This window comes from Salmo trutta, chromosome 22 (genome assembly GCF_901001165.1).
Source record: "Salmo trutta chromosome 22, fSalTru1.1, whole genome shotgun sequence".
In the NCBI taxonomy this organism is placed as follows: Eukaryota; Metazoa; Chordata; class Actinopteri; order Salmoniformes; family Salmonidae; genus Salmo; species Salmo trutta.
In genome coordinates, this window is record NC_042978.1 from 9,413,038 (window position 1) to 9,426,322 (window position 13,285).

At 41.9% G+C, this 13,285-nt stretch overlaps 2 protein-coding genes across 5 annotated transcripts in view; both read right to left on the bottom strand.

Annotated features, from left to right (window-relative positions):
- The window catches only part of LOC115158029 (growth hormone-releasing hormone receptor-like), a 63,031-nt gene extending 59,361 nt beyond the window's left edge, over positions 1 to 3,670 (bottom strand). For both annotated transcript variants that reach the window (XM_029706487.1, XM_029706486.1), the window contains exon 1: positions 3,419 to 3,670. In XM_029706487.1, coding sequence (XP_029562347.1) covers positions 3,419 to 3,469 — 51 coding nt within the window. In that variant the 5' untranslated portion in view covers positions 3,470 to 3,670. The remainder of the gene's footprint in view (positions 1 to 3,418) is intronic.
- A 4,062-nt stretch (positions 3,671 to 7,732) lies between these two features.
- Positions 7,733 to 13,285, bottom strand: part of LOC115158030 (FYVE and coiled-coil domain-containing protein 1) — a 60,989-nt gene continuing 55,436 nt past the window's right edge. For all 3 annotated transcript variants that reach the window (XM_029706488.1, XM_029706490.1, XM_029706491.1), the window contains exons 17-18: positions 9,938 to 10,047; positions 7,733 to 9,528 (exon numbers count right to left, since the gene is read on the bottom strand). In XM_029706488.1, coding sequence (XP_029562348.1) covers positions 9,456 to 9,528; positions 9,938 to 10,047 — 183 coding nt within the window. In that variant the 3' untranslated portion in view covers positions 7,733 to 9,455. The remainder of the gene's footprint in view (positions 9,529 to 9,937; positions 10,048 to 13,285) is intronic.

Consider the following 13,285-nt stretch of genomic DNA (forward strand, 5'->3'; position numbering starts at 1 on the left):
GGGAGCCGGCTCGCATATCAGAAGAGCCGAATCTATTTATAAAAATATTTTTTTTAATTAAGACATGAATAACCAAAAGATTTAAAATGACTAGAATTAACTAATTCAAAGAAGGAAAAAAGAAATAAAATAATATAGGCCGAAATGCTCAAGCGCACACGTTCGTTCTGACTGTCTGCTCAGGCTAACAGCCTCACCTGTTGTCCCTGTCAATCAGACACGCAGTGTCAACCAATGACCCAAAGATGCGTGAGGGAGGGCCGAGCCAACTCACTCACAGTCACACACTTAGCAGCCGAGGATGCATTTTAATAATGTAGACAATGTTAGAGCACAGTGTAGAATTTGCCAAAACAAAATCTCATATTAAGCCGGTTCTACGCACAACCTACACCGGCATATGTGAACTGTGCACCCAACTGTGAAGCTAGCTGTAGCGGAGCTTCGAGAAACTAGCGGGCCTGCTAGTGATAGTGGTGGAGCCAGCACCTCCACACATGGAGATGTATCCACTCAGTCAAGTAGGGCCTACTACGCGACCCACAGCAACGCAGTCTTCTATGGACCAGTTTATGTCAAAGTCTATGTCTGTAGCAAAACAAGGCCAAATTGATATTGCATTGGCTAAAATGATTGCCGATTTCCAGCCATTTTCGATCATGGAGGACAGAGGTTTTAGAAATTATAGCAATAGTCTAAATCCATTGTACACATTTCCAAGCAGGAAAACCCTTTCAAAATCACTTATTCCACAACTGTACGAGAGCACACAGGCTTCAGTGTGGGAAAGAGTCCAAAAAGCTACTGCAGTTTGCCTTACCACTGATTGCTGGACATCAAGGGTAACCACATGTCACTTCATTAAAGATTTTTCAATGTCTAGCTGTCTTCTGGACTGCTTTGAGTTCAGCGACAGACACACGTCAGAGAACTTGGCAGAGGAACTGTTGAGAGTGGCCAGAGAATGGCAAGTAGATGGAAAAGTGGTCTGTTGTGTTAGCGACAATGCAGCTAACATAACCAAAGCCATGAAAATGTTAAAATGGACCCATCATCCATGTCTTGCCCACACAATCAACCTGATTGTAAGAGATGCTCTGAAGGTGATGAAGCCCACTGTGGACAAAGTGAAAGCAGCTGTGGAATACTTCCACAGGAGGACAGCAGGTGCTGAAAAACTAAAGTCTACACAACGCCAGATGGGGATGCCTGAGCTGAGGCCTAAACAAGACTGCACTACAAGGTAGAATTCAACATTTTATATGTTGAAGCGGTTTCTTGAGTCAAAGGATGCCATTATCTCTACCCTGGCCATTGTTAATGCACCTGTTGATGCTCTGACCCAAGAGGAATGGGAGGTGGTGGAGGAGGTGTGCAGAGTCCTGGAACCCTTTGAGCAGGTCACTGTGGAGATCAGTGGAGAGAGGTACAGTAAGCAGTTATTACTACATCATTATTTAATCCAGTATTATATGTGTATATGAGCAGTAGATGAGAATGTATTATCAGTAGACAAAACATGAACCTGAACTAATAAATTACTGGTCCCGTGTGGCTCAGTTGGTAGAGCATGGTGTTTGCAATGCCAGGGTTGTGGGTTCGATTCCCACGGGGGACCAGTACGGAGATTTAAAAAAAAAAAATGAAATGTATGCATTCCCTACTGTAAGTCGCTCTGGATAAGAGCGTCTGCTAAAATGACTAAAATGTAAATGTTCTCTCTTTTCAGCTATGTGACAGCCTCAAAAATGATACTCCTGTGTAAGGGTCTGCAGCGAATCACAGCCAGCCGCCAGAGAGAAGTCAATGTAACCACAGGACATGTGACAGAGTTGATGGACACCCTGTGTTCATCAATGGACAGAAAGTTCCACAGAATAGAATATAATCACGTGCTATCAGAAACTGCTGCACTTGACCCCAGGTTTAAGAAGTTAGCCTTCAGTGATGCCAGAGCGATTGATGAGGCTCTTCAAAGAATAACCTCAGCAGCAGGGAGGGACAGCCCCAGCACTCAGCTGGCTCGGGCACCAGGGCAACAGGAAGAAGAGGGATCAGATGGAGGAACAGCCCCAGCAGTCAGGCACCAGGGCAACAGGAAGAAGAGGGATCAGATGGAGCAGAAGCACCAGCAGTAGCACCACAAACGTCTGCTGTTTGGATGCTGTTTGACGAGAGAGCAACTGGGGATGCAGCACGAAGGAATCCCTCAGCAGATGCCATAACGGAGGTCCGATCCTATTTGGAAGAGCAGATCCTCTGAGCTGGTGGAGGAACAAGGCCTCCGTCTACCCACAGCTTACTAAAGTCATGACAGGGAGACTCTGCATAGTAGCCACATCCGTTCCCTCTGAGAGGGTCTTCTCGAAAACGGGACAAATAATTACTGAGAGACGAAAACGCATCAGCCCCTCGAAAGTGAGGCAGCTTGCATTTCTGAATGCAAATCTCTCATAAAGGCAAAATATGGTCAGCATTGCTGTGTGCTGCTGGTTATAACATGGCAATAAAGAAGAGAGAGAAAAGAGGGACCAGTTTAATGTTTTAAGTGGGATGCTGCAGTTTTGCAAATTGTTATTTATTTTTATTTGATACGGTGCAATATTCTTATGCTGTTCAGACTGTATTCGATGTGAATGGTTAGATTTATATGCACTTTGTTTATATACATTAAAAAGTTAGACTTTAAATGCAAATGTTTAATAGCATTATTTTTCATAACAAACCAATGCATTTTTAAATACTTTGTGGTTAAGGTAGAGTGATTTCATTTCATAATTTAATTACAATTGTTTTAACACCAATCATAGTCAAACTATTGCAAACTGCTTGATTTGAAAAAATACAAAACATTTTTTTTTTTTAAAGAGCCGGCTCTTTTTGGCGAGCTGAGCCGAACGAGCCGGCTCACTGAAAAGAGCCGGAATGCCCATCACTATCGCACACTCTTTAAAAGACCTTCACTTGATAAACGAGAAAAACAAAGCGGAAATGTTGGTACTATTTTTCCCTCTTGAGACGCCGTAGTATACGCTTCATCAAACCAGTCTGAATTAGTCCAAGATAACTCAAGAAATCTGTAATTAATTTAGACGTTTTTGCCGAGGAGGTCTTAGTCTTGCAATTTTACATCTAACTAAGATATTTGTTGCATTATTTCTCCAGTGAAAAAATGTGCATGAAAACGAGTTTTATGTCCTTGAATGACAACAAACACTTCATTGAATAATCCCTACTGTTCACCAATCACAAACTAAGGGGCGTAGAATTCTGAACTTCAGTTTGCCTCAAGAAAAATGTGGACGAATAGCCGAAAAAAAACCTTGCTGAAGACCACAATGAACAAAAACGTCACAATATATACACAATGCCATAAGTGATACTGTGGTTAAAAATAAAAAGCACTTCAAATACTCACAGATGGAGCCAAAGATGTCGCGAAAAGAATCCAATAGACAAGGACGCACATCTTGAGTGTTCAAAGCTGTTTGAATGCGCCAGTACAACTCAGCTCACAGTCCACTCTTACTGAACTGCTGTCAATTTAAATTAGTCCCCATGCATCCTTTATCATAGACAGACAATGACGTGCACTGCTGAGGCAGGTAGAGGGAAGCCTCTCTCTCCACCACCCAGAAAGATTCATCTAAAACCATCTGCTCTCTGCTGCTTCGGAGCCTGCGCGTGCCAACTGGGGTCTGCAAAAGCGTCTCGCACTACAAAGTCACATTTATGAAAGCAACAATCTATCAAAACTAACACCTATGTAAACTTTTATTAGGGGTTTATGCTTGTGCGTCAAACCAAGTGTCCTATTGCAATCCAGTCCTTTGTCGTGCGTAATTGGATATTTCTGAAAGCATGTATGGGTGGAATAATGACAATTTCCACTTTGGATAGCTCATCTGTAGACTGGAATGAACGTTAAGTATTTTTATCACAATTTATCACAATGTACACGTTATTCAATCATCCAAACTGCTCGTTCGAGTCTGCGTAGCAAGGCGCCTAAAACAGAACTTGGCTCTATTTTAGACACTTGACCGGATGCAAGTCCCGAATCTCCCATCTCATTGGTTTTTAGGAGCATATACACACGTGGGTGATTGAAAGATGAAGGAGGTCCACACTCCCGACCAGCTGGTTGCGATAATGCACCTCAAAGAAAAATAGCGATTACTAAAAACGAACTAGGTTTCCCCTTTTATCTGTGGATGAATTGTTGGAGTAGAGAACACATGATTTTGTGTGACTCAAAATCCTACAAAGATCTAGCAAAAAAAGGACCTCAAATAACAACCCAATGTTTATATCCCAGAACAAATTAGCTAGCAATAGCATGTTTCGACCTGTCCCTAATGAATATAGTTGTTCACAGTTCGTTATGACATTTCAACCTGCATGTCCTGAACGCATCTGGTGGGGCTAGACAAACTCAACATGCGCACAATGGCGTAGGCGCAGAGCCGGATTGGTCATCATACAAGTCAATACGTAATGACATGAAAGCAGATTGCGCACTCAATTAACCGGTAGCTCCAGCGCATAGGGGAATGCACATTTCTGTCCCAGCACATATCATTGTTGTTACTGCTTCCCCTCAAAGCTGCGTTGATGCGATAGTCTCCAACTGAAAGGCACCGTTGGCCCTCGCCAGACGAAACAGTGGCCAGGTGAGAGGGAATGCCAAGACGCAACAGGGGTGTGAAGTGGAATTAGGCTTGGAGTGGCAAAACCCCTGGTCCGTGCGAAAAGCTTTAGGGTTGAATGGCATTCATTTCAACGCATCACACAAATATGTGTACTCATGTCAGTCTTAAAATGACCACAGAGAGAAATTGCAGTGTCCACAGAAAACTCATAGAAATTGAGACCCTGAAAACCACTCTACACACACACAGAAAAAAGGGTCTACCTAGAACCACAGAGACAGCTGATGGACATAGCCCCTTATTTTCTATAGGCTGTCAACCTGGAATAGGTGTGATGAGTTAGGAAGTGGAAGAAAGGGACATCATTTACAAACTTTATTTTAAAGTTGAACTGTACGTTTTACCAGTACCGTAACCATTATATCAGTGGGTGCATAGATAGAGAATATGATGGTGGCTGACCTCTTGAAAGCAGTTTTTAATAAAATACATAGGATATCTTTCCCAGCACACCCACAATCAAACAGATTTGGTTTAAAATACAATTCCTTGTGACCTTGTAAATTATTATTGTTTTTTATTCCAAAATAGTGCAAAACTGTAGAGAAAATATGAGGCTTTGTATACAAATTGCACAAATTTAGACCACTCATAACATCCTTTAAATGGAAAACAGTTCTCTACAAAAGCAGCATCCGATTTAGCACTTGATTCTTTGGTGTAGGGTGAAGTTGCCCCTAGAACCTGATCTTGGGTCAGTATTGCATTTGCCCCTCTAATGGTTATCGTTAGGATTGGGGAAAACCTCACCCCGGACCTTGCTTCATTAGTGAAAAACATTGGTAAGCTCCTTGAATAGACAGTATTGTAAACAAGGTGGTCATGACTTCTTACTATAAGAGACTAATAGAGAAAGACGATGATCTACTTAGATTAGTGACAACACAAAACACAAGATCTAAAATGTATGGCTATAACAAAATTCTAAACTCCCTTACAAAGAAATATTACAAAATCATATTCCTATGATGGTATATAATATATAGGCCTGCTATTATAAACAATTCGGATATTATCCAGAAAGCACTTACACAAACATAAGCTTGCCATGGTACACTACACCAGCAATTCTCAACTGGTTGGTCGCAACCCAAGGTTTTGAATGCGTCTGGGGTGTATTTTTTACAAATATTTATACCAGTCAAAAGTGTGCAAAGCTGTCATCAAGACAAAGGGTGGCTACTTTGTAGAATCTCTAATAGAAAATATATACTGCTCAAAAAAATAAAGGGAACACTTAAACAACACATCTTAGATCTGAATGAAATAAATAATCTTATTAAATACTTTTTTCTTTACATAGTTGAATGTGCTGACAACAAAATCACACAAAAATAATCAATGGAAATTAAATTTATCAACCCATGGAGGTCTGGATTTGGAGTCACAATCAAAATTAAAGTGGAAAACCACACTACAGGCTGATCCAACTTTGATGTAATGTCCTTAAAACAAGTCAAAATGAGGCTCAGTAGTGTGTGTGGCCTCTACGTGCCTGTATGACCTCCCTACAATGCCTGGGCATGCTCCTGATGAGGTGGTGGATGGTCTCCTGAGGGATCTCCTCCCAGACCTGGATTAAAGCTTCCGCCAACTCCTGGACAGTCTGTGGTGCAACGTGGCATTGGTGGATGGAGCGAGACATGATGTCCCAGATGTGCTCAATTGGATTCAGGTCTGGGGAACGGGCGGGCCAGTCCATAGCATCAATGCCTTCCTCTTGCAGGAACTGCTGACACACTCCAGCCACATGAGGTCTAGCATTGTCTTGCATTAAGAGGAACCCAGGGCCAACCGCACCAGCATATGGTCTCACAAGGGGTCTGAGGATCTCATCTCGGTACCTAATGGCAGTCAGGCTACCTCTGGCGAGCACATGGAGGGCTGTGCGGCCCCCCAAAGAAATGCCACCACACCATGACTGACCCACCGCCAAACCGGTCATGCTGGAGGATGTTGCAGGCAGCAGAACTTTCTCCACGGCGTCTCCAGACTCTGTCACGTCTGTCACGTGCTCGGTGTGAACCTGCTTTCATCTGTGAAGAGCACAGGGCGCCAGTGGCGAATTTGCCAATCTTGGTGTTCTCTGGCAAATGCCAAACGTCCTGCACGGTGTTGGGCTGTAAGCACAACCCCCACCTGTGGACGTCGGGCCCTCATACCACCCTCATGGAGTCTGTTTCTGACCGTTTGAGCAGACACATGCACATTTGTGGCCTGCTGGAGGTCATTTTGCAGGGCTCTGGCAGTACTTCTCCTGCTCCTCCTTGCACAAAGGCGGAGGTATCGGTCCTGCTGCTGGGTTGTTGCCCTCCTACGGCCTCCTCCACGTCTCCTGATGTACTGGCCTGTCTCCTGGTAGCGCCTCCATGCTCTGGACACTACGCTGACAGACACAGCAAACCTTCTTGCCACAGCTCGCATTGATGTGCCATCCTGGATGATAACTGCACTACCTGAGCCACTTGTGTGGGTTGTAGACTCCGTCTCATGCTACCACTAGAGTGAAAGCACCGCCAGCATTCAAAAGTGACCAAAACATCAGCCAGGAAGCATAGGAACTGAGAAGTAGTCTGTGGTCCCCACCTGCAGAACCACTCCTGTATTGGGGGTGTCTTGCTATTTGCCTATAATTTCCATCTGTTGTCTATTCCATTTGCACAACAGCATGTGACATTTATTGTCAATCAGTGTTGCTTCCTAAGTCGACAGTTTGTTTTCACAGAAGTGTGATTGACTTGGAGTTACATTGTGCTGTTTAAGTGTTCCCTTTATTTTTTTGAGCAGTGTATTTTGATTGGTTTAACACTTTTTTAGTTACTACATGATTCCATGTGTGTTATTTCATAGTTTTGATGCCTTCACTATTATCCTACAATGTAGAAAATAGTAAAAAATTAAGAAAAACCCTGGAATAAGTAGGTGTGTCCAAAATATTGACTGGTACTGTACATATATAAGGAAAAAATACTCCAGTCTGAACTTAAATCAGGTAGAAGGTGTGTAGAAATGATAATGAATTTCATTTTTTAAATAATTTAATCTCTGAATAATCTTTTTTCAATCACAGAATTTCAATATATAGCTATTAGCAGTGCAATTTTTGGTTGATTTTGTTGTCTCAAACCAGTGAGTTTAAAATTCTTCAACAAGAATATGGGCAAAATTGAATTAATGACAATGAAAGAGGTGGGAATGTTTTTCCCTTGTCATATAATTTCTACATTTACTATTAATATTGCATTAAACATGGTTTTTGACACATTTTGCGACTCAGACAACCTGGTTCAATTTGGGTCCCGAGGCAAAACCAGTTGAGAACCACTCTACTCAACTGTGCCCCGAGGTGCTCCTTGAGGATAGCCTTTGGCTAAGTGTTATTCCATGAGGATAGCCTATGGCTTATCATTATTCCTTGAGGATAGCCTAAAACATTAAAGAAGTAGAAGCACTGTATACAACAGTGGATTCTTAAAGATGCTGAGTATAGCACGAACTGGCTATCCAAAACACATGTCAAATCTGCACACGTGAAAAGACAATGTGCCATCTTGGCACTTAACTTTTCATTTTCACAGTGCAGTTTTTATGTGTCTTGTAATGGAAACATCATTTTTTCAAGTTATGTTAAAAGGCAAGGATTGGCACTTCCTTTGTCAGTGAGTGAAATTGAGCTTGGTAATAGATCATAATAGTTGACAATGTGCTGTAATAATATAATATAGTGTGCTTTAAAACAATAGTATTATGTTAAAAGAAGAGAATACATTGTCTTTCGCAACAAAACCATTTGAAAATGGATTTCTCTTTGGGATATAAAAGCCCCCCTTGTGCTTTTTATATGGCATTGAAGATGGCAGTCTTTCATCTGAAAACATGAAATATTGACCTACTTGAGGGAAGGTTATCGACGGTCGAAGAGAGAGGTCCTTCAAAGTGTTCAGTTCACTCAAACGGTAGGCTTCAAAAATCCCCACCTGACACAAGAATTTGGTAGCCAAGCTTTCAATCCCCCTGCATTACCGACTGTTGACCCGCACTTCATTCAGTTCCCTCGGCATCACAGCATTCTGAGGATGCTCCAACATAACGTCCTTCTCCTTAACAACAACGTGTTGTTTTTGTAGCTTGAAACAGATGCTCTATGGTACAGTGTTCCCCTACTGATAGTGTGATTCAAATGTACGCAGTTCCTCAAGAAGAATCATCTCACCTGTGGACACTGTGCTAGTCCATGGTGGAAAGAAAATCAGAACTAATAACGTTGTATAAATGTGTGGCCATCTTAAGTAGTGTGTGGAATAACTTCTCCATCTGTGTTTAACAAGACCCTGGCGTGTACTTATAACGGAAGCATTTTAACCCCTTAGCTGTGGTTAGGTTTTGTTTTGAATTTCACCGCCTAATCTCTGTGAGGAGTCCATTAGGCCAAACCATTTGACTTAAGCGTGAACCACTATGTCTGTAGGGTGTTGGTGCTCTAACTAAAACATAACTAACACACTCCAAAACATAAAAGCACTAGTGTTAAAAATATAGGGATCCTACAAAAAAAAAACAATTCGGAATAAAACAACTAAACATAAAATACTTGGTGGGGAACACAGAAAAAAAAAAGCACATGAAATCCTTTAAAATTAAATAGCTGTAAAAATGAAATGGACACATTGTCCTCCCTCTGTACCCTCTCCCTCCCTCCATTCCCCTATAACATTTACCCTGCGTAAGCGTCCACTATCAGTCTTAAAAATCACTTCCGTCGTAAATAACCGGCTTCTCGAGTGTCAAGTGGTAGAGGACTTTCTTGGAGATGAACCTGTGAGGATGTGATGAAGAAGTAAAACAAAATAAAATATGCAACATTAAGATTATACAATCACAAGCAATTAGCACAGCGCAGTACTTCATTGTACTTAAGTACTTTAGAGCCGTCATCCTTCACCACAATGGCACCTGGGAACTGGATACTGACTTGGTGCTAGCGATAGCTGTTCTACACAGGCACACGCTACCATGAGGAGGAGGATTTCAGTGTGAGTGTTGAAGGGTTTTGCGTGAGTACGGGTAACAACATGAATGGTTTGCCTGTCGTATGCTGATAAGGAGTTGTCAAAGGGATAACGCTCTGCTCTACACAAGCACACGGAGTGTTAAAGAACTTTGAGCGAGTATGGGCAATAACAATAATAATACAAATAATAGTGGACATCTGTAGCGTATCGAACCTTGAGAAGGAGTTGTCGAAGATGAGTGTGTAGAGACCAGGGTTCCTGACTTTCAGCTGGCCTTGGATGGCCTCTTTGTGGGAGTTACAGCGAGTCAGAGGAATCAGCACCTGAGAGCAGAGCATTAGAAGATGTCTGTAAAGTCCTAGATTTTAATGCTATTACTTCAAAAATGCTCAATACAATGTTGTCTAAGTCAGGGGTGTCAAACTCAATTTCTGGAGGGCCGTGTGTATGCTGGTTTTTGCTATTTCCTGTCAATGCGTGTTCAATTAAGACCTAGGCAAACATGTGAGAGGAGTTCCTAACAAACAAATGACCTTAATTGATCAATCAAGTACAAGGGAGGAGCGAAAACCCGTAGACCGAGTGTCCAGGAATTGAGTTTGACAACCCTGGTCTATGTACTATTTTTGTGTAAAAAAGTGCCCACAATCGGTTTTGTATTATCATATTTCCAATTAGTTAACAGTATGCATGGAGAATCCAGGGTAACTTAGGTCACATAAGATTTTAAAGTATTTCACATTTTGTCTAAAACCCTCTTCAAAAATCATTGTAAGCGGAACAAAAGAAAATGTCAACATTAGAAAAAAAGATGATTGTATTGACATTCAGACAGGAAACGAGGTGACTTTTCAGAACAACCGTTGCCCTTTTACACAAACTGTAGAAACAAACTTGAGAAACAGACTATTTAAACCACTCATTGACTAGAATGATGAGTCAATTATTTATTCTCATCAGCAGTTGAAGCCGATGGAAACAAACCCTATCCGACTGACAAGCAAATTGTCTGGATTAAACTCAGTGGTGTAAAGTACTAAAGTAAAAATACTTAAAAGTACTACTTAAGTAGTTTTCTGGGGTCTCTTTACTTTACTATTTATATTTTTGACAACTTTCACTTTTACTTCACTACATTCCTAAAGAAAATTATGTACTTTTTACTCAATACATTTTCCCTTAGCAGGACAGGAAAATGGTCCAATTCACACACTTACAGTGAGGGCAAAAAGTATTTGATCCCCTGCTGATTTTGTACGTTTGCCCACTGACAAAGAAATGATCAGTCTATAATTTTAATGGTAGGTTTATTTGAACAGTGAGAGACAGAATAACAACAAAACAATCCAGAAAAACACATGTCAAAAATGTTATAAAATGATTTGCATTTTAATGAGGGAAATAAGTATTTGACCCCTCTGCAAAACATGACTTAGTACTTGGTGTCAAAACCCTTGTTGGCAATCACAGAGGTCAGACGTTTGTTGTAGTTGGCCACCAGGTTTGCACACATCTCAGGAGGGATTTTGTCCCACTCCTCGTTGCAGATCTTCTCCAAGTCATTAAGGTTTCGAGGCTGACGTTTGGCAACTCGAACCTTCAGCTCCCTCCACAGATTTTCTATGGGATTAAGGTCTGGAGACTGGCTAGGCCACTCCAGGACCTTAATATGCTTCTTCTTGAGCCACCCCTTTATTGCTTTGGCCGTGTGTTTTGGGTCATTGTCATGCTGGAATACCCATCCACGACCCATTTTCAATGCCCTGGCCGAGGAAAGGAGTTTCTCACCCAAGATTTGACGGTACATGGCCCCGTCCATCGTCCCTTTGATGCGGTGAAGTTGTCCTGTCCCCTTAGCAGAAAAACACCCCCAAAGCATAATGTTTCCACCTCCATGTTTGACGGTGGGGATGGTGTTCTTGGGGTCATAGGCAGCATTCCTCCTCCTCCAAACACAGCGAGTTGAGTTGATGCCAAAGAGCTCCATTTTGGTCTCATCTGACCACAACACTTTCACCCAGTTGTCCTCTGAATCATTCAGATGTTCATTGGCAAACTTCAGACGGGCATGTATATGTGCTTTCTTGAGCAGGGGGACCTTGCGGGCGCTGCAGGATTTCAGTCCCTCACGGCGTAGTGTGTTACCAATTGTTTTCTTGGTGACTATGATCCCAGCTGCCTTGAGATCATTGACAAGATCCTCCCGTGTAGTTCTGGGCTGATTCCTCACCGTTCTCATGATCATTGCAACTCCACGTGGTGAGATTTTGCATGGAGCCCCAGGCCGAGGGAGATTGACAGTTCTTTTGTGTTTCTTCCATTTGCGAATAATCGCACCAACTGTTGTCACCTTCTCACCAAGCTGCTTGGCGATGGTCTTGTAGCCCATTCCAGCCTTGTGTAGGTCTACAATCTTGTCCCTGACATCCTTGGAGAGCTCTTTGGTCTTGGCCATGGGGAGAGTTTGGAATCTGATTGATTGATTGCTTTTGTGGACAGGTTTCTTTTATACAGGTAACAAATTGAGATTAGGAGCACTCCCTTTAAGAGTGTGCTCCTAATCTCAGCTCGTTACCTGTATAAAAGACACCTGGGAGCCAGAAATCTTTCTGACTGAGAGGGGGTCAAATACTTATTTCCCTCATTAAAATGCAAATCAATTTATAACATTTTTGACATGTGTTTTTCAGGATTTTTTTGTTGTTATTCTGTCTCTCACTTTTCAAATAAACCTACCATTAAAATTATAGACTGATCATTTCTTTGTCAGTGGTCAAACATTCAAAATCTGCAGGGGATCAAATACTTTTTTCCCCTCACTGTATCAAGAGAGCATCCCTAGTCATCCCTACTGCCTCTGATCTAGTGGACTCACTGAACACACATGCTTTGTTTTTGGGTACTTTTCCCACCACTTCTTAAACTCGGGGCTGTTCTGAGCAGAATGAGCCCATGTTCACCATATTGTAAAGACAATTACCCACTAAAGTTGCACCTGATGAATGCATTCACGAATCCATTCTGGGCAAAACAAAATGACCATGCGTTTCAATAAAGGGCCGTGCATGAATATTATTACCATGTTACTGAATGTATCAAGAGTACTTTCAGATTTCATTATCAACAAATGGCTGTGAAAAAGTACAGTAAAGATAAAATGCAGATAAAAGTCATTATCAAATTCAGTCGTGTCAGGTCAGGTAAACTGCTGTGTCCTCACCTTTGTTTTGAAAATGTCACCATAATCTCCAAAGTGTTCCCTTTATACCATGGCTATGCATTATGCGTCAAATATTTTGTTTCTGTTAGAAGCATTTCAATTTGGCCCTGTCCATATTTATTTTATTTATTTAACTAGGCAAGTCAATTAAGAACAAATTCTTACTCACAATGACGGCCTACCGGGGAACAGTGGGTTAACTGCCTTGTTCAGGGGCAGAACGACAGATTTCAACTTTGTCAGCCCGGGGATTCGATCCAGCAACCTTTCAGTTACTGGCCCAATGCTCTAACCACTAGGCTACCTGCCTATATGGACACCATATAGGCCAATTCCCTGGA